The sequence below is a fragment of the Melanaphis sacchari genome, unplaced genomic scaffold, assembly GCF_002803265.2.
Source record: "Melanaphis sacchari strain LSU unplaced genomic scaffold, SCAv2.0 Contig0_pilon_pilon, whole genome shotgun sequence".
NCBI classification, from domain to species: Eukaryota; Metazoa; Arthropoda; class Insecta; order Hemiptera; family Aphididae; genus Melanaphis; species Melanaphis sacchari.
The window spans coordinates 25,210,532-25,232,267 of NW_020270366.1; the positions used below are offsets into that span (position 1 = coordinate 25,210,532).

Below are 21,736 nucleotides of genomic sequence, written 5' to 3' on the forward strand. Positions count from 1 at the left end.
CGTTTTATTGTTTATAAAAAAAATTATATATATATACAGTGAATTGTGATAATATATTACTACACAAAACGTAAAATTGATGAACATTACCGATTTACTAAAACATAAAATATTAAAATTAAAATTATAATACAAAGTAAAATTAAACTTAACAAAATAGGTATCATTCAGTTCTTTTGAATTTAAGACTTATCACACCAGACGATCACTTACTCATCCTGACAAATGTCTGTATGCAATTCATTTGCTTTTTCCATTGGTTATACCAGTCATTTAAAATTTCATAGTCTACAATTTGATGACCATTGATACCAATATTTTCTTCTTCTCTTTTATGTATATTATGTTCTTGGATATTGTTGCAAAGCGTTTTTTGTATAGATTTATTGTTGTCTTTCACTAAATTTATCCTATGGCTGTTATGATGATCATAAGAACAATTTTTATTAGTAATATGTTCATCAAAACTTTTATTTTTTGCTTCTAATTTAATTTTTTCCTCGAATTGTACTTCTAAATAAATTTCTTCCTCATATTGATTTTTATTATCACAATATTCTTTTTCATCAACATTTTCGTGTTTAAAATAGTATTTATCTTCATGAGAATATTGTTCTTCACATGATTCTTTTTCTTCACATGATTCTTTTTCTTCACATGATTCTTCTTCATCACATGATTCTTCTTCATCGTAGTCTTCTTCATCGCAGTATTCTTCTTCACTACAGTATTCTTCTTCATCGCAGTATTCTTCTTCACTACAGTTTTCTTCTTCATCACAGTATTCTTCTTCATCACAGTATTCTTCTTCATCACAATTTTCTTCTTCCAACAAATTTTCATTTTCACTACCTTTTTCACATATTATTGTTGACACATCACTTTCTTCTACATTTTTTGAATGATCAAATTCACTGTCATGCTGTATTGGTTTTAAAAGGCTAAAATCTGGTATTTGAAATAAACTATAAATGTTTGTGAATCGTAGTCGTTGACTATTATTTATATCAATTTTAGTGCCATCAATATTTGATTCATTTGAAAAACTGTTTTCTGAACATACTTCATTAACAAATTGTTCGTCTTCACAATTAATTTGAGATTTATTATGGATCTGTAATGCCTGATCTATATTTATATTGTTTGTTTTATCATCAGTAGTGTTGGATATATTTTTGAAATCATTATCTTTACATACTTGATTTATGTTAGAGGGTTCATTTTCACTAACGGATTGGAGTTTAGAGTTTTGTAACATGAGTTTCTTATTAGCTTCATACTTCTCAAAATCTGAATCATAATTTGTTATGATGTCTAACAGATCATCAGGACTATATTTTATATAATGATCAGTGATCTCAAGTAAAGGTTCTGGATCAAATAACACAAAAGATCTGTCCTCAGTTAAATGTTTTTTATCAACTATGTTATCTTCAATGAGTTTTTTTTCAGTTTCTTTAACAATATCACAAAGTTTTTGTAGTGATTCCTCTTCAGATAAACTATATTTATAAATAGAATTTATTTCATCTGATGGTTGTTGACATTTTTTAGATAGGCTGTTAATATTCGATTCAATATCATTAGGACTAAACATAGAATCATCTAAAGTAATAACAATAATACAAATTAATTTAAATTTATATTGATTATTTTACCAAATTGTCTTACTTTTATTATCCATATTTAAGTTTTCTTCAATTACATTATTCCCATTTTCTTTAGCTATTTCATTTTCAGTATCTTGGACTGGTAACATTTCAGGTTCAATCGTTAAATTAAGATCTTCAAGCTCATTGTCTGCATATTCAAGTATAGGTTTTGTAATTGCAATCGGTAACATTTTTACTTTAATACTTTCAATACTGTTAATAATATTTTTAAAAGTTTTTAACTCTTTGTCATCATCCAAAATAGTAAAAGCATTTCCTAAAAAAAAAAAATATCACAGTTTATTTTTTACAAAATTAGTTATACAAAAAAAAAATTAACCTTTGTTTCCAAATCTTCCAGCTCGGCCAATTCTATGTAGATATGTAGCCCAATCATTTGGACAGTCCATATTAATCACCAAGTCTACATTAGATGAATCTATTCCTCTGGCTATCAAATCCGTGGCAACGAGTATTTTTGATTTAAAAGAAGTTAATCTATCTACTAACTTCAATCGTATACTTTGATCTTGATCACCTCTAATATAATCTGCTTTATAGTTATGGTCACGTAGCATATTACAAACAGCTTCAACTCTGTAAATGTATAATTAATATAATTACCAAATATTATTTTTGAATAATATGTATACCAATAAAAGTACCTTGTCATGTAATTAGTGAATATGATACATTGAGTATATGGTAAATTTTGCAATATATTGAGAAGTCGTACATTCTTTGCAGGTAATAATATTATATTAGTACTGACTGCTTTAACACATGCTACATACTGTTTAATACCTATTAGGAACTTTGATGGGTCTTGTAATGCATTCATATCTTCTTCTGCTCCCTTAACCATGATATACTCTTTCATGAACTCATCGAATATAGACATATCATTTTTATCAATTGATGCACTTACAACTATTGTTTGCTTTAATTTTGGAAGTTTAGCATCAATAACTCTGTAACAAATATGTTATACATTTATAATCAGTGCTAATAAAATTTAAGAAATAAAAATTACACTTAATCTTTTATTATTAAAAGAAATTGATTTAGATATACTATAAAATATAAAGATAAGTACACATAATATATGTACCAAAAGAAGTAAGACTTAAATGAAAAAAATTGAAAATATTTTATCAATTACTATGTGTATTATATAAATGCTTTTTCTTGTTGAAATTAAAAAAGAACAATTAAAATGATAACATTAATTCTGTAATGTGTAGGTAGTACATTACATTTTATGATAACCAATTTTTATTAATCATAATAGTCTATGATAAAATCATTGTTACTCCAAATTTTTTGTGAGTTATTTTATTTTTTTATAGTTAACATTTATAAATTAAACTAAAATTTGAAATATTTATAAGTAATATTATATATAAAAAAAAGTATAAACTTCAGTAAATTATTATAAAAAAAATAGTAAATTGCTTAAACTTTAACTGTATTAATTGTAAAAATGGATCATACATATTTTATCTATTAAATATTAAACAATTTTGTATCTATAATTTTTTTAAATATCTAATGATCTAATGTGAATAAGTAATAGGCTAAAATCTTTTATACACACATAATTTCTATATATTTAAAATTTTAAAAGAGCTATACTTCAATTTTTCAATACGTGAAATATTTATATAATTTTCTATTAAATTCAATATTGATAATATTACCTAACATCTTTTGTAAAACTTTTATCAGTAAATAATCGATCAACTTCATCAAGTATAAAACTTTTTACTTCTGAACATTTTAAGACATGTTCATTGAGTAAATGTTTGATGCGTCCTGGGGAACCAACAGCTATTTGACAGTATTTTGCTTTCTGTTTGTCAACATCAACTGGAGTACCACCAATGAAATATTCACATTTCAATCCTAAATTTTATAAACATATATATCAGTTTAAATTAGATTTTCTATCTTAATATGTACATAACCTATATGTATAGGTATTAACTTAATACGACTTTAAGTGAACAAAAAAGAAATTTTTTTTAGATAATATAAGTATTCATGTTACTATGAATGTCCGTTATTGGTGAATGCTGATAGCACATTAAAATCCTTAATAAATGTTGACATATTGATTAAACTTTTACTGTTTAGTGTTTGTGAACATTTATTAACAAATATCAACATTAACATAGCAATAATATTGTTAAATATTGGCAATGCTGATATAGTTTTATTTGAATACAATTTCAAAATAATAAGAAAGTCACAATAATATACACTATACGGTAATAATATATAGTAAGTATACTACCTATACGATATTAGATATTGTGTAAGTTGATAATTTTGATAAAATATTTTACTACTTAAAAGGACATCACACCCACATGTGTTGTCTTCATCTTACACACGGACAACAGTAAATTTTTGTTCACCAGTTTCAACAGTGTGTTTTTAGTTTTGATATTAAAGTAAATTGACCTATTATCAAATTTTTACTTAAGAACCTTATCCATGTTCTCTCATTGATTTTCATAATATTTTAATTCTTAAGTGAGTTAAGAGCATTTTCAAGTATTTATATTTTTCATATTCATAACTCACTTAAAAATTAAAATATGGTAAAAAAAACCAACGAGAGTATACGGATAGTTTTTAACTAAAAATTTATTTATAGGTCAATTTACTCCAATATCAAAACTAAAAATACATTATTGAAACTGGTGAACAAAAATTTACTGTTATACATATGTGAGACAGACAACACATGTGAGTGTGATGTCCTCTTAACAATTTTTATAATTTCAATAAAGGCTTCGCTATACTATTATTTAGTATGCTTCTGTCATTCACAGCAATTATACATTAGGCATAATATAGAATTAATTTTCATATTGACTAAACAATTTTATTTATGCTTCAAAAATTACTTTTTCAATCTCTGATATATTAAGGAATCTATACATTTTTTTAAATAAAATAAATACATTTTAAATTATTTAATAACAATAATTGATTATATTAAACATGATATATTTTATATACTATCTGTCTTTAATCTATTTTATAATATTGACATTAACTAAATCCATGTTATGTCAACAATGACTATAATCATGTATATGTCAACATTGTTTTAATTTATCAACATTCGCTAATTTAAAAGTGCGTATTAACATTCTCCGGGTGACTGTTAGCTTTTATTGTAAAATATATACTGAAAGGTTTCAGTAATTATTTTATGGTCAAGTTAAAAGAAAAACAGTTTTGTTATAAGTACCTGGCAAGTGCTGTCCAACTTTTTTGAAACACTGTTGTATTTGAACAGCAATTTCTCGAGTTGGTGCCAAAATAATAGTTTGTAAATGATCTTGTTCTAATTTTAGTCTCATCAAAGTTGGTATAACAAAAGTTAATGTCTTCCCAGTTCCATTTTTCGCCTCGACTATTGTATCTATTAATGTAAAAAGCATGTATTATGTAAGTAGTTTATTTTGGAGGTAAAGAGTAAAATAAAAATATTTTGTACAAATTACCATTTCCTGCGATGATTGTTGGTATAGCAGCAACTTGTATTGGAGAAGCATTTATGAACTCACAGTCAGACAGACCTTTCAGTATAAGTGGATGGTCCGTTACAATGGCGCTGAAAGGTGTCTCATCGTGTGTTTGTACATCTGTAGTTCGGTCAGTGTCTTTGGAATATTCGGACGCCGGCATAGCGTCAATACAAAATTAAGTAAAAAATTAAAAATAGCTGAATAAAAAAATCTTCTATGAAACAAATAATAAGCACGAAACTATGAAAAATGAGTGAATAAGACGAGGAAGACGATCTATAGAATTTGAAAGTGGAAACACTTAAACATCTCAAACATTGTTACCGTTTATCAATTTATTATGGTTGAAAAAAATTATCACATGTTTTTATCACCATTATCAATGGTTTTTTATGTAATTTATATTTTGCTTACTTATTATCTGATATCTCCAACCTCCGTAATATCAACAACTACAGCATTACTTTTTCAATTTTCTTTGCTGTATCTACGCACCTACAATACTTTTTTTTCAAATTACTAAAAGATGAAATTTAAATAATAGCAATAACTTATAAATACGTATAAATAATTGGTTGTTTCATAATGATTATTTATTATTCTATTTGTTAAGCTGAGTTGAACAATAATCACGATTTCCTTACATCTTATGTGTAGGTAGATAATAAAATCTGGGTAACGCGTTACCTATGCAATTCACCAGGTTGAACTCAGAAATTTACCAAATTTGTGTAATGTATAAAATTTCAAGTATTAAATAGTGCATTATTCAGATGGGTTCAAAATAAAATTGAACAACTCGTTGTTTAACATTTACAGAATCAAAAAAATAATTTTAAAAAATAATTTTTTTTTATTACTTATTTACTACTTTATAATAATAATAATTGTAATAATATAATACTTAATTAATAATTAGGCGTATGCGATTAATGTGCTTTTTTCCTGCTATTGTCAATTTTAGATACTTTCAAACGCAAAGAGTGCGATAATTGGAGCTTTTGATGCCCACCATTGTCAAAAGTTAGGTTACTTTATACTTCTATTATAGTTATATAATTTTTACTCTATAGTTCTATACAATTTAAAAATACATACATTTCTTACAATTTGTATAATTAAAAAAACTTCTCGCGACTCATAGTTTGAGAAACGCTGCTATAGGCATTAAAAATTTGCCGCCCCTATAAAAGGTGAACAACTGAACAAGTTACCACAATCGTACACTATTACCATATACAATATAGGAAAATATTATTAATTATTTTTCGTAAATATAAAGTTTTTTATTTCTTTTTTTTTTTTTATAAGTTTGATGTTTTTTTAATAAAACACTACAATATTTGCCACCCCCCCCTCAAGTTTTGCCATCCTAAGCAGCTACCTATACAGTGTCTAATGTGAAATCCGCCTCTGTTCGTTTATGTTAATGAATTAATTTTATGAAGTATTATTGTTATCGACGATCAACGACGTTGTCATATCGAGGTAAAAAATAAATGTCAATAATTAAAAAAAACTCAACAACAAATCTTTTATATCCTTAATATATACCTTTTTGAGACAGTAGATAATCACTTATAATAAATTTTAAAATTTTATTTAATCGCCAGTCAGGTACGTAGTCAGTATTTTATTTTATTTTCATTTTTAGGGGGACTTCTAAATAATTTTGAATACAATTTTTATTTTTTAAACATTTTTTTTTTTAATAATTATAATAAAATGTAATTTAATTATTTTCAACTAATATAGTTATAGTTCACACAACTATAGGCTATAGCTATATATGTAATAATATAATATTAAATGTCTGTTTTTATTTTAACCATTGTATCTAATACTAACTTTAGAAACAAACACTTCCTAATATATATTGTCTGAGAGCAAGTCTCATTAAACATTCATTTCCAGTTTAATTACGAAGTAATGTTTTTATGCGTTTTAATGTTGAAAAGGAACGTTCTACTTCTATTGTAGAAACTAGTAAAGACTAGAGTTGTCAACATTTTTAATAGAAAATTAATTTACGTTTGAGTAAAAATTTAAATCAGGTATGCATCCAAAATATTCATCATTCCATTGAGAAATTTTCTACATTTACCCATTTTTCACACCGTAACAAATATTTAGACATAATTACTTTTTTAGATACAAAGTCTCTGTAAAATATAATGAGATTTCTAAGTTTTAATACATTTTCATTTAGAAAACATTTTGGTTAGGTTTTAAGCAGCATGCTCGTATAGTCGTATAATATTGTTAGATAATAATTTACGTTATTCGACGTTACTATTATGCATCGTGTCCCTACGATAAAATATAATAATAAAAAATTGATCGTTCTACAGTGGTTTATTTTTGTATTATAATAAAATATAATATTTTTGAATAAGATGTAGTTATATTTAATAATAAAGTATTTTAATTCGACTTAATTATAAAGAATTACAATTTTATATGCTAGTACAGGTGCATTTTGGGAAAAGAGGATGTTGGTCTGGATCCTAGGATATACATGTTTGTCACTAGTCAAAATTATGAATCTTTAAAATTCAAAGCGAACACTATATTTGTCGACACCGGCGATCAGGGCAATATTAATAATATTAACACCATAGCGATGAACATGAAAAAAATATGAATTAATATATGGTTAACTTTCAATAATATTACTTAGATATTAAAAAAAATTTTGGGCATCCAATGCACACGCACTTTTTACACCCCCTTAGGCATGGCACTGCAGGCATTTTGTAGTGATACAGACATATTTTTATAAATTATTATGCAGTTTGTAAAAAGTTTTTAAGTAGGTATAATAGGTACAAGATATTTAACATTAAAAACAAAATTATCAGATACACAATTTATAATAAGAAATGGTGGTACTTATTAAAGAAAAAAAAGAAGTTTGTATAATAATTGTATCACTACAGAATACTCTTTAAATTGTATAAAAATCGATAGTACCTATTTGCAATTATGGTATTTCGATTTTAAGAAAACTTAAAAATTCTAAAAACAGAATTTAAACAAATGTATTATAGTCGGCATTCTCGAGAAAAATTGTGCAGGTAACATATTCCATTATCGGATTCAATTAAAATAGTTAAGGATATTCTAAATTTTTTTGAAATAATATTTGATCTAAATGGAAAAGCTGTTTAAAATAAATGTAAACAGGTACTAGAAAAAAAAGTCGTGGTCTCTTGGTGTTGGTATAAATATCATAAGTTCTAATGAGTGAAGAAACGTCCAAAAATTTAGATGGTCTTCCTGAAGAGGCTGAAGATTTAAATTGTAATGACTTAGCATTTTTAAGTATGCACTCCTGACATCTGTTAATATATTGAATGGCCATTCTCGGCATACAAAACTATTGTAAAATAACTGTAGATCGTCCAATTTGAAAATATTAGAAAACATCTTATTGTTCATTGCTATTCTTAAGGTAAATAAAAGAAATTAACTTAAAATTAATGCATTATATTAATTTATTATACAATAATGATACTTAAATTGTTCTACATATTATGTTAACAAGAAATGTTCCAGAGCCGGACAAAGTACCAACTAATTCACAAATACCTACCACCATATTTTATAATATACAACTTCTATAATTTTAAAGGTTAATTTATAAAAAAAAGCTTAAATAAAAAAATTTCTGTTGATGAAATTTTAATTTGCATATTTTCCAATTTTAAGCGCTATTTATAGGCTATAGCACTTATTGTTCTTAAATCTTAAATGGATATTAAAGCGTTACTCATAAGTAATTCATAAATACATAATTTTCTTTTATGAATATTTCAAATTTGAACTAAATTTTGACAAAAATAGATATTTTAATAAATATTAGCAATTTTAGTTACTTTATTATATTTTAAAAATAATAAAAATGGAGACTTGGAAATTAAAATTTTAACGTATGCACATTATTATATTTTACTTTTACTTTTATGCTATTATAGTTTAAAAATGTTTAAATAAATAAATTTTAAACCTATCATTTTATTATACCGTAATACTAATTGTAAAATAAATTACTATAGGTAATTTAAATTGAAATTTATCATAAGATATATAATAAAATAAGTAATTAATCAGTCTGATAGACCGATCGTCGCCCAGAATCGTCTTACGTTTGCAATGAGTTGTAATTAAATTCTAATTTAACGTAATATATTTTATTATAATAAATTACTCAGTGATGAGGTATACGGTTTAATGAACACTTGTTAGTTGTTATCCTATATATTCTTATTTTGCAGCAGAGCGGCTATATACTCCCCGCTTTATTATTATTATTATTTGCTTAATTATCATTAAATATAATAATAATAAAAATAATTTTTCAAAATAAATAAATAACAAAGAATATATTTAAATAAAATTTTTAAAAAAATGCAAAGTATAAAAATATAGGTTTATTTTTAATTTTATTATGAATTAAAAACAAAAAATCAACAAATCATTAAATAATTATTATGGTTATTATTAATCAAATACGCATTTTTCAAATAAAATAATTTTTCAGTAACTCCATTTAGACATTATATACTATTTGTCTATGTAATTGGATGAGGTACCTATGTATAAATATCTATAAAGTGTGTATTGAAAAATGTTATAGTTAATACTTAAATTATACTTAAATAACCATTAAGATTATTTCATATGGTTATTTAACGTCAATTATAATTATAAAATTAAAATTGTTCTTATAATCAATTATGTACACAATGTTCACCTAGTGTGCTCATAGCTATAGTAGGTAGTGATTGTCGTCGTTTAGTCTCACGGATGCCTCCGGAGTACAAACTCAATAGGTATAGGTTTGGTGAGAATTCTTAATTAAAGGTGTAAAAGTTTCCATTGTTATTGTAGACTCCCATTAAATATTGTTGTAATAATTTTATTTTTAACTCTTAATGTTGTAAAATAATGTTTATTCTGTATTTTAAATTTTAATTTTCTGGTCAACAACAAACAATTTACTTTTACAGCCAACTCTCTCTCGTTCGATTTCATAAAACCTTCGTTTGTGTTTTGAGCGTTTGTACGTTTACCTTTCAATATTTATATATTCTCTATACTTTTATAATTAGTAACAAATATTAAAGATAATATTTTATTTTACAAATAAAATGTAACGGAGTTATCCTCCGGATGCAATAGTGTTGGCGGACGCTTCTGTAATAATTTACTGTCACGACTTGAAATCGTGATCATTGAAGTAGGTACTCATTTCCGATTCTTTTATTGTTACGTTTCGGCTTTCATAGTTTCATTATTACGCTTTATAATTATATTCTATAAACATTTCATTACTGCATAATATTAATGAATAATATTCGTAAGTAATAACAAATATAAATAATGATAGTATCTCACAGTACTTTATAAATGACGAAGTAGACTATATAAGTACTTTTATTTAAATTAAAACATTTATTTAAATTGTCACATGAATTTTATTATATTTTGTCATTTTATTAAGAAAAACGAACAAAATTTTTATATGATTAGATCTTACCTTAATTATACATGTTTGATGTTTGTCATTACAATATACAGCACCAAAAAAACTTGCAACGGAAATTACCTTGATACCTATGCATATATAGCTAAATATATATGTACATAATTTAAAATATAAATTAATATCACAATAACATGTTTATTTGCTAAATATATCATACATATTGTTTATTAGGTTAGGAAGATGCACCAATGCATATATAACATTGTTTTTATAGTTCTTCATTAATGTATGATTAATGTCTTACGTCGTTATTTGTTATTAAATCATTACCTTCCTTAAATAGTATTTAAAATTAAAAAAGTTATGACACTGTATATCAGTAGGTGTTTATGTATATAATGTTATCACGTTTTTATACGATGTGCAGTATGTATAATAAAACCAACCACTGTACAATACGTGCAATAGGTAGGTAATAACTAATAAGGAAATCATTATTGTCTTGACGGTCATGTAAACGATCAACTGATTACAATCACATATTGTGATACCTATAGTCGGGTAGCTAATGTTTAGAATTCTATTACCTATGCATGTAAGGAAATACATTTGATTTAAAATTGAACACGATCGAAACGCACGATGTCGAAAAAAATATAGACATCACCGAAATTATTTCCTCTCTATTCCACGGACTCGCCGTTAATTCAATAATTATTGTAAATTGTAATAATTTAAAATATTATGTTAAAGTTTGTTGCTTAATATCGTCAAGAAGTGGAAAATTTCTAAATGCTTTTGTTCAATAACAGTTGTAGTTGATTTCAATATATAATTATATTCTACAGTTTAATATAATATCCATAAAACAATGTATATATTTACAAACGTTAATTGTTTGTTTGTTTTCATCTGATTTAGATTCACTAGTATGAGCATATATAAATTAACATCGCTTATAATTACTATCTACAAGTGTTAACAATGTAAACATTTAATATTATTTATTAAACATGAATAATATTAATATGATAGCTTATAAGTTATAACGTTTAAAAAATTACAACACTTCTACTGATAATAATTACTATTTTTATAATTTTCATGCCTATTACTGTTAATTAACTGTGTGTAAGTATATAAAATGTATAGTAATACGGCTATTACATAGTTGAATGCTGTTAACTACCTACTTAAGAATAATCAAGATTTTACGGTACATTTTAAAACTCATTGCTTGTCAGAGATTTTAATCCTTAAAAATACATTATTATTATTATTATTATTAAAATATTATATTTATTTAGATTTGTTATAAATTATCTTCGAAGGTAAGTTCATTAAATTTTAAATAAGAGAAATTTTTTAATTTTATAATAATTTTATAAATTTTTGAAAAATAACAAAGTAACCTTATCAATATTTCCATGCAACAACTCTATCTTTGTAAACAAAATGAGTATATACATCCATTGAAAACATGATAAGGGATGAAATTGCAGAAATATAACATTTTCAGAAGTTTGTATCGCTACTCTAGTACTCTACACTCCTTAAGTATTACAAAAAAGTCTCAAGATTTAAAAATATGTTCTTTAAATATATTTAGAAATTCCAAAAATTAGTATTTGTATTAATTCATTGTTTAATGTTTAAGGAAGAAATAGGGGTGAGCATACTTGATAAATCACCCTGCAGTTTTGGCCAGTTTGTATATACCTAAAATATAATACGGAATGCCAGAATCCATACGCTGTTTAGAAAATAATAAATATCGTTACACAACGAAGATATTAAGATATATGTAACTATATGGGCATTTCCTATAACAACTCGTGAAGTCCTGTCTCGGTGCCGGTGCAGGGTGCGAGGTGCGCGTTTTACTCACGAACCTGATTATAGGTATGCAAATACTCGTATCATATATATATATATATATATATATATATATATATGTTATTAATTATTATGTATTCACTACGAGAACCTCAGGCGGCCAGTTTAAAACGATTGTGACATGTTTATACTCGATTACGTTTTTGGGCAATACGCGCGTGGCGCGTCCTGTACGACGATGATAATAATTATTATTAAAACATAATTATTTTCTTGGTATACCTACACAAATACACTCACATAAATTACATACGTTGGCACGACACATAGATATACACGTCACAATAATATAATAATAATAGCATGCATATTTTCATCCCGAGGCGGCCGCCCCCGTTCTCCGGACTTACGCTCACCGCCCGTACATACTCATTATCGCAGTATAATATACGCACACGCCCCTATACCTGACCCCACCGAAATCGAATATAATATTCTAATACTACACTAGCTATTCCCTTTTTAATATTTATATTATTTATAAGCGTTATAACATCGTACTTCTGTCGACCGTCGAGCCTCGTAAGAGTCGACTCAAAAACTAGACGAGGGGGGGGGGGCTACCGTTCGCTCGGATGATAGTCACGACGCCCGCGACGATCGCTACAACTTTCTCTCCCACATGCGCCCGCGCCGTAACGATACGACGCCGACGGCCAAGATAGGCGAGTAACGCGCGTCCGTCTGCCGCGATGACCCCGCGCGAATCGCCGACGACCCCATATTATGTTTATATGTGTAATCTACCCGTATATATGTGTTATAAGATAGTAACTATACATAACGCATAAATAGTTGTGTTATGTATACGGTGAGGTTCCCCCGAGGGCGTGCGACCTTTGAACCCGCGTATGAGCTAGGGGCCTTCCCGTGTTATGTACGTGTATGTAACCCATCTATGTACCTACCAACAGAACACGTTGCTATCGTCGTTGTCATAATATCATAATAATATGTAATCGTGTATAGGGTGATCATTTTAACTTTTAAGATTTAATTTCATTGCGAACACTACGTTATGTACGCTACGTATTCGTCTCATTCGAGTTTTTTTCATTAAATATTTATTGATTACCGCTATATCAATACTATATAATATTGTGCGAATTTATCTCTAAATCGATATTTGTACGAATGTGTATTATTTATACATAAAATAAAATTAACATGGTACAGAGCTAGTTGATTAGAAGAAGATCACTACTGCACGAAATATTATTATTATTATTTGTTGTTTTTCTTTATTGAAACAAGCTTGTGAAATTTTTTAATTTATCAATTAGTTGAAATCAAGTCTTTTCTATTTTTCACTGAATTAATTATGTAAAATAGAAACAATGTATGAATATGTTTTTATTTTCTATGTCTTATAACATTCTTATCATGAGTTCAAATTAATTTTTCTACTATAAGTATTTAGATAATAATTTTTCGTTGTTTACGTTCATAGTTTATTACATCACCAATACCAATTGTAATTTTAAATTTATTTTATTTTCATACAGGTTACAACTATAATATAATATAAAAATATACATTTTATCATGCAAATATCAGAGTTTTCCGATATTTCTTTTTAAAAATAATAAAATTAAAAGTAAAATAATTTTTAATTATTTATTTAATAATTTTATTGATTTCCATTTATTCATTTATAGAATTTTAAATTTTCAGTATGGATATACTACCTATATATAATATAAAAACGCGCACTTCATTTAAATTAAATTTATTAGTTTATTAATTTAAAATTGATTATTTTTTAATGCTTTAATTTTTTTTTTTTTTTTGAAAATTAAACCTAAATATTACTGTAATAATAATTAGTATTATCTGTCTTAAATTATAAAAAAAAAAGTAGTTATAAACATGAAATATAGTGATAAAATAACAAAAATCAGGAATTTTAAATTAAACAAAGTAGATAAAGGTATTGGCATACCAGTGTAAGAATAAATGTATAATAAAAAACAATGTATTGTTTATACACATGTGTCATTATGTCACGCACAATTAAAATTTAAACTAATTAATTATTACTATTTTTTATTTATTGTTACTGTACACGCTCTGCAGACCGTCTTTTAGTTCTTGACATTATATTGACGTATTGTGTACTAATATAATAGTTACTGAAAAATATTATTGGCCTACAATTTTTTAACCATCTACTCGAGTTCTTTATGTATTGATATAAACAGTATGAGTAGGTATATAAAAAAAAAGAACTAATTGGACGAAACATTCGAATCACGTAACATTGTTTTAAATGTTGATATGTACTGTTTAGTTTATTTATATATACCTACGAGTATTTTGGGTAATCAGTGATTAGTATTATTGTAAAAAATTTAAACATTAGATAAATTGTATAGGTAATATTACTGTAAAAGCCATTAGTTAGTTTGCTTAACGCGCTTAATCATAGAGAATACTTATGTAGAAAGACGAAGACTTTCGTTTATTACGTTGGTTTTATAGGTACCTTTCTCTCCTTCCAAAAAAACTTTAATTGGTAACAGTTTATTAAATGTTATATTATAGTAAGTACATTATTTAATGAATAATTAAGACATTTAAAACGTCAAATATGGTGAGATAAAATAAATAGATTAATTAATGTAAAAGAAAAATAAGAAATTTTAAAATCTTCGTTCTGAGTGTATGGTAATAACTAATAATTATTTAATTACCTAGTTAGTCTTTACTAGATATAAATATAATCAATTTAAAATTTTCTTTTCACGCATCTGTTTTTAATAATTGTATGAATAATTATCTTATTTGTTAAATTTTAATCTATTTTTTCCTTCAAATCAACATTATTGGGGGATCTGTGTGAACAAATTTCAATCTATCAACAACACGATTTTTACTCATAAAAAAAAAAAGAAAAAAAAACAATCTAATAATATTTTTTCTGTTACAACATTTTTACATAAGAAAGTCAAATTTAATAAAATATCTAAGATGAGAGATCATTGAATATTAGATTATCATAGAACGTAGATTATTTATTTAAAAGATGTTTATACTAAAATTGAATTAAGGGAGAACTTTTATTTCTATATGTTTTTACCTTATGAAAAATGTATTTTAAAGATTTAAAAATCAAAGATATTATATATTTTTAAAATGATAAATAATTTTGGTTGTATGCTTTTGTATAGTAATAATTTATTTCTACGAAAGACAAATAAATAAAAATAATATAGATTATTATAATAACTTAAAAATATTATAATGACAATATCCCTCATTCCAAAAGAAATTGTTTTTGATGACAAATTTGTAATAAAAAAAATAGTAAGATACAACAATAAGTGATCTACAAATTACAACGCATTAATTCTGAAACATTCTGTAAATTTTATTACGCTTTATATATTTTATAAACAACTATGTTTCTGCGTTTTATATATTACGTCAATTGTTTGTAAGTTAATTTTATTGATGTACATAAAATGTGATACATTCTGATAGATTGCCAATAATTGGACAAAATAAATACATTTCAAATTAATATGTTCACATAACTATTGCACATCATCCTTTAGTTATTATAATGACAATCATAAACTATATGTATAAAATTCTTACCACGTTTAAACCATGTGAATAAAAAAAAAAAATTAGATACTATACATACGTCTATAAGTTATTCGATTTGAATTTGATTGAGTACAATAAATGTATAAGTAATAAGTACCTAGTACCTATTTTGGATTGAAAAAATATAAATAAATAACTGATTCAAATTATATTACCCAAATAATAAGTTCTTATACATTAAAAATAGAAATAAAATATAACTTATATAACTATATCTATACACTTAAATATTATGGGTACCTTCTACTCAGCATTAATGCAAAAAAACAACAATTATTCTGAAATTATAGCTATTTTAAGCATTATTTAATTTTTACTTTCACAGTTCTGGAAAGTTTAAAGATGTGAATTTTTTTTTTTTTTGAATTTCGTGTAGAAAAATTAAGATGATTCATTATTTAAAAATAATAAACATGCCTCAATCATACAACTATAATTATTGTTTTATTATACCTATTGGATTGATACATCGAACAGAGTTTGATGAGATGGCAGGTCGATATGTGATCATATGATTAATTGATTTATTATATTAGACGGTGCTTTACGTGGAATGCATTTAACAATTTATATTTCTACATATACTATACATGTTAATTTGTTAATATAAATATTAACAAATATATTATAATATATTTATTATAATAACTATAACTAATAATAGTATGAATTAGATAAATTAAAAGAATCATCAATGAAATATTACTCAATAGTATCATTATATAAACATAGCAACAAAAAATCTTTGTAAAAGCCAAGGCATTAAATTGTCAATATTTAGAAATAAAATAAAAATAAAAAATATATACTGATTCAGTGGTTTAAAAATCATTATTTTTTTTTTTAAATTGAAAATTAGTGAAATTAATATAACAAATATAATTAATGCCACAGTACCATTATCTAACATATAGTATAATAATAGTAATTAAATCTATATTAAAAATTGTTTTCTTTTAGTGATACCATTAAAGTTAAATTAAAATAATTTTACTTAGTGATTTATTGGGCTTCTACCATTTGTCTATAAACTGTGATTTAGCTATTACTACGGTGCAAACCAGCGTTGTATTTATTTATATAAATTTAAAAGTAATAATAAATTATTAGATTTTAAACAAGTATTTTAAGCGCACGGGCTGTACATTTAACTATATTATAGTATATGCGTATAAGAGTTTATTATTTATTTTGCTTATTTGGGTCTTTAACCGTGAAGTAATTACATCTCTATACAAATCTATAATTACGTAATTTATTATCCAAGATTAGTGTTACAAGATGCAAGAATTAATATATGAGTATACAAGCTTACATAAAATTAAATTAAGAAATCACTATCAATGATAAAATTTGTAATTTATTTAATAACCATTACACGAATAGCCAATAAGGTAAAGTATATTGTTAAGCTATACAGTTTGATTGTATAGAAAAATTATTATATAATACCGTAAGTCGAAAAAGATGAAGCAAAGCTTAAACAAGGTTGTCTCCTTGATATATTGTAGTTGGTATATTTGGGGGGGGGGGCGTAAGAAAAAGTGGTTATTTTTTAATGTTTTCTAAAAAACATAATTTTATGAGTTGATATAAAAACTATACTCAGATGTTTATAATATTATATTAACCCTGCAAATAAGTGGCCCAAGGTATTAATACTAACATACTGTTTGTTTTGATTACAATGATATGAGTGAAATTACATATCTCAACTTTTAAGATTGGTATATAAATTAATGCACATAATATTATTATCATATCGTAATGCGGTGATAAGTACTATATTATAGATAATATTCCGTTTGTTTAAAATGTAAATTTTTTTATATGACAAACTTAATGACTATACACAATTGCGTATTCACAAATATATTTTGCATTTTATGATTAAACCATCAAAAAACATTCGTCACGGTCATTCATTTGACATAAATTCATCCGATAAAGGTCAAACTAGCTGTAGGACCCAGAGACTGGAAATATTACTCAACTTTCCGATACGCCATGTTAAACGGATTTTTTTAGTAAGTCCATATCAATATTTACCAACTATCCCTAGATTTAATAATGACTGCTTAATAAAACTATAAAAATAAAAATCAGACAATGAGGAATGTTTTCTTATGCTGGACAAGTGCAGTTGAGCATCGTGCGAACGAGCAACGCTTATTCTATACATCAGATAAAAATATTTATAGAAAGGTGAATCTTCACGGGGTCGTCAAAACGTCCAAGGGGCATACGTGTGAAATGCTATATGATTATTTATAATAGCCTAATATTCTCATGTCTCTCTCTCTCAGTATCTCCCTCTCTCCTGTTTACCCTGTCACATGCATCGTTTGGATGTGGAAAAAGTTGATAAACGGCTATTTTTTTTTTACTTTTTATTTTACTCACACGTATTGAATAAAACAAATTACTTAGCAATCATCGCCACGAATATACGCAATGCAAATCGAGACAAACCGCAGTGTATTTTATATATACATGTATATTGTATAGTGTAGGCATACAAATTGTGCAATACGCAGCTGCCCAAGTCAGTGGGTCATTGTATATGGCCGTTTTCATAGGAATAAAATGATAAAATAAATAGGTAAAAGTATGTCCAGTACGCGTTGTTCACAACATGCAGTCAATGGGCCACGTAAGATTTTTAACTGTAATAAATAATACCCTCGGGAATACGCGTCTTTGAAACGTGAACTGCGTGTTTCCTCTAGTGCGATATTTCTTTTACATACATTCTAAAAAAACTACGTCGGTTATAGGCATAGGTATAATATAATCTCTAGCCCCAGAAAAAAAAATACAATATAAATTCCATGTTATAAAACATGCTATTAAAAATTAAATAATAATATAATAGTTACGACCTGCAACTAAAATTATTCAATAACCCGATGATACCACCTGCCCAACACAATAATAAAACCTTAAAAAGCTGCTAAAACTTGAAAATATATTTACTACTTAAGTGACATGAGCTAAAAGCAAAATCTGAGAGTTAAAACAATAATTTATGAATGTAATGCGAATACAAGTTTACAACTATATCTATATTAAAAATTAATGCTACAAGTGTTAAATACCATCTTAAAACTTACTAAATAAATTAAATCTAAAACCAAAATTGATTAAAGAATTTATTTCCAATTTTATTTTATTAATCCAATTAATATGATTTAATTAACTTAAAAATTATTTTAATAAATTAAATAAGTTCTAATCCATAATGCATCTATAGGTATATTATGTAAAACTGAAAAACTCTGATTTTATAAACTGTTATTCTTTTACTTATTGCATCTGGAGGATATAACCTAATGCATGTAGATAAAGCGCATAATATGAGAAAATGACAAAATTATACATTTATTGAATGTACTTGCATTTTTCATACTATTTATAAAATATATATTTTATATATGAGTATAGTTAAATTATAAACCTATTCAATTTTACGATTAAAAATTTTGGTTTTATAATTGACATTTTAGCTTAATTAGTTAAGCTTATGGCTTGCAAGAGTATTAGTCATTAGTTGAGTACCTATTGCTGCGATAAATAAAAACTAAAATCTCTCACCCGGAAGAAAAAATAAAGAAATTTCCCAAGGCTGTAATTCTGATAATATATGACGTGTACTTTAAATGAATAAAAGAGAAATGTGGCAATAAGAGGTAATGTCTTAAAATAAATTACGACCATTGTTTTTTTTTTCTTAAAAACTATTTAAGTAATAAAAATAATTTTCAGCTAATATATAGATAAAGTAGATAAAATAATGATAAATTAGGTATCATTTTATTCACGAGAAAGGGTATATTTATGAAAGCCTTATGCGCCATTAAGAACAGCTAAAAATTATCATTTTTTTATTTTCATCAAGTCTTAAGGAATACCTACCTAAAGTCTTTACAAAAATATTTAAGATATAGATAAAATAAGCAGAACAATAATATTATTTACATAATATGCATAATAATTATTAATTATCATATTGCAAAAAATCTATCTACATATTACATGGTCTTAAATAGATACACTGGTCCAATACTTCATTATTATTATATTTTGTAGAACATACTATATTCTAGAGAGGCTTCAACAGCTACTTCATGTTCAATACTTTTTTTTCTCCGTTTGCATTGCATAATAATATTCTGAAAACATACCAAACACACTGGAATTCAAGTCACGCTATCTTTCTGGGTTAATTTTGATGTTTCAAAGTTAAACACACCATTTGTACTCAAAATATATGTGTCCAGAATTACTAATCAGCAATCTGTTTAGCTTCTATAATATTCGTTTGACTGAATTAATCAGTAGGTCTAGGCTAGGCTAGACTATCAGTTGGAAGAATTGAATAATTATTTAAAATATTTCGAGATAAATAATTTTAATAAACAAAACGCTACTGCCTATTGACTAGTATTTTATAATTTTTTTTTAAATTTTCATCACACAATCTAATTTTACTTTAATTATTTTATCACTCGTAAAATTTTCTTCGACAAACTACACGGATAAAAGTATAAAAACATTAATTTAACGGGCTTTAACTGTATTTTTTTGAAGAAGAAGAAGAAAAAGAAGAATAATAATAAATATATCTCACAATCCCACTTACAGCTCATCAAACATGTGCTTACAAATATCAATAAAATAATACAAAAAAAAAAAAAAAAAAATGTATACGACTTAATCGTTTTTTTTTATAGTACACGGCAAGTATATGGTATATTTATGATCTATAATGTATTAATGTATGAGATTAAAATATAATTAATTTAAACTGCAGATGCAACTATACATGAATAAAAATATTTTATGTACCTACATATAATATTAATTTTATTAGATCCACAGTCTCAGTAGTTTCAGTTACATAACTGAAACTGTGCGTGTAATAAAATGCATAATAAAATGTATACCGGGTTCATCATAACGAATGCAGTTGCATTGGACCGGCACTTTTAAGTTTTAAAGCTGTTCAATTTGCATACCATAACAGTGATAATGAAGTATACGCCTATAGTTATGTCTAGCTATTAACTTATTGCATAATGGGCTTGGAATCGTTAAAAAAATCACCAATTATTTTAATATAATTCACTGTAGGTTCTTAGTACAATGAAAAACTACACACACACACATATAAAAAACAGCGTAGAACAACAATTTATTGTTTAATTTATTTTATAGTTTCTTACGTCAATCGCATCCAGACACATGACAGTAATAATTTATCGTGATATAATATAAATAGGTGCCTATAACTACGTATACGTGATAGGTACAAACAAAATTGGACGGACAATAAATTTTGAACGCTATAAAACTAATAGTAAAAATCTTCTAGGTCAAGGTTGAGATTTTCACAGCCATATTATAATGAACAAAATACAGTAAGTAGAAATAATTGTTGAATAATTTTAATTTGCACATGAAAAAACTATAAAAGCTTTATTCAGATGTTTATTTTTCTCTTAATATGGGTATGTCTATTTTTAAATCAAAAAGTGTAG

At 25.5% G+C, this 21,736-nt stretch overlaps 1 protein-coding gene across 1 annotated transcript; it reads right to left on the reverse strand.

The window, feature by feature from the left end:
* Position 1: 1 nt before the first annotated feature.
* LOC112595497 (probable ATP-dependent RNA helicase DDX20) lies at positions 2 to 5,517 on the reverse strand. The gene is made up of 7 exons (XM_025340771.1): positions 5,174 to 5,517; positions 4,918 to 5,091; positions 3,353 to 3,557; positions 2,318 to 2,623; positions 1,993 to 2,249; positions 1,672 to 1,929; positions 2 to 1,605 (listed from the first exon to the last, which is right to left on the reverse strand). The coding sequence occupies exons 1-7, from the start codon at positions 5,355 to 5,357 to the stop codon at positions 206 to 208; spliced, it is 2,784 nt and encodes a 927-aa protein (XP_025196556.1). The 5' UTR covers positions 5,358 to 5,517; the 3' UTR covers positions 2 to 205.
* Positions 5,518 to 21,736: the final 16,219 nt, after the last annotated feature.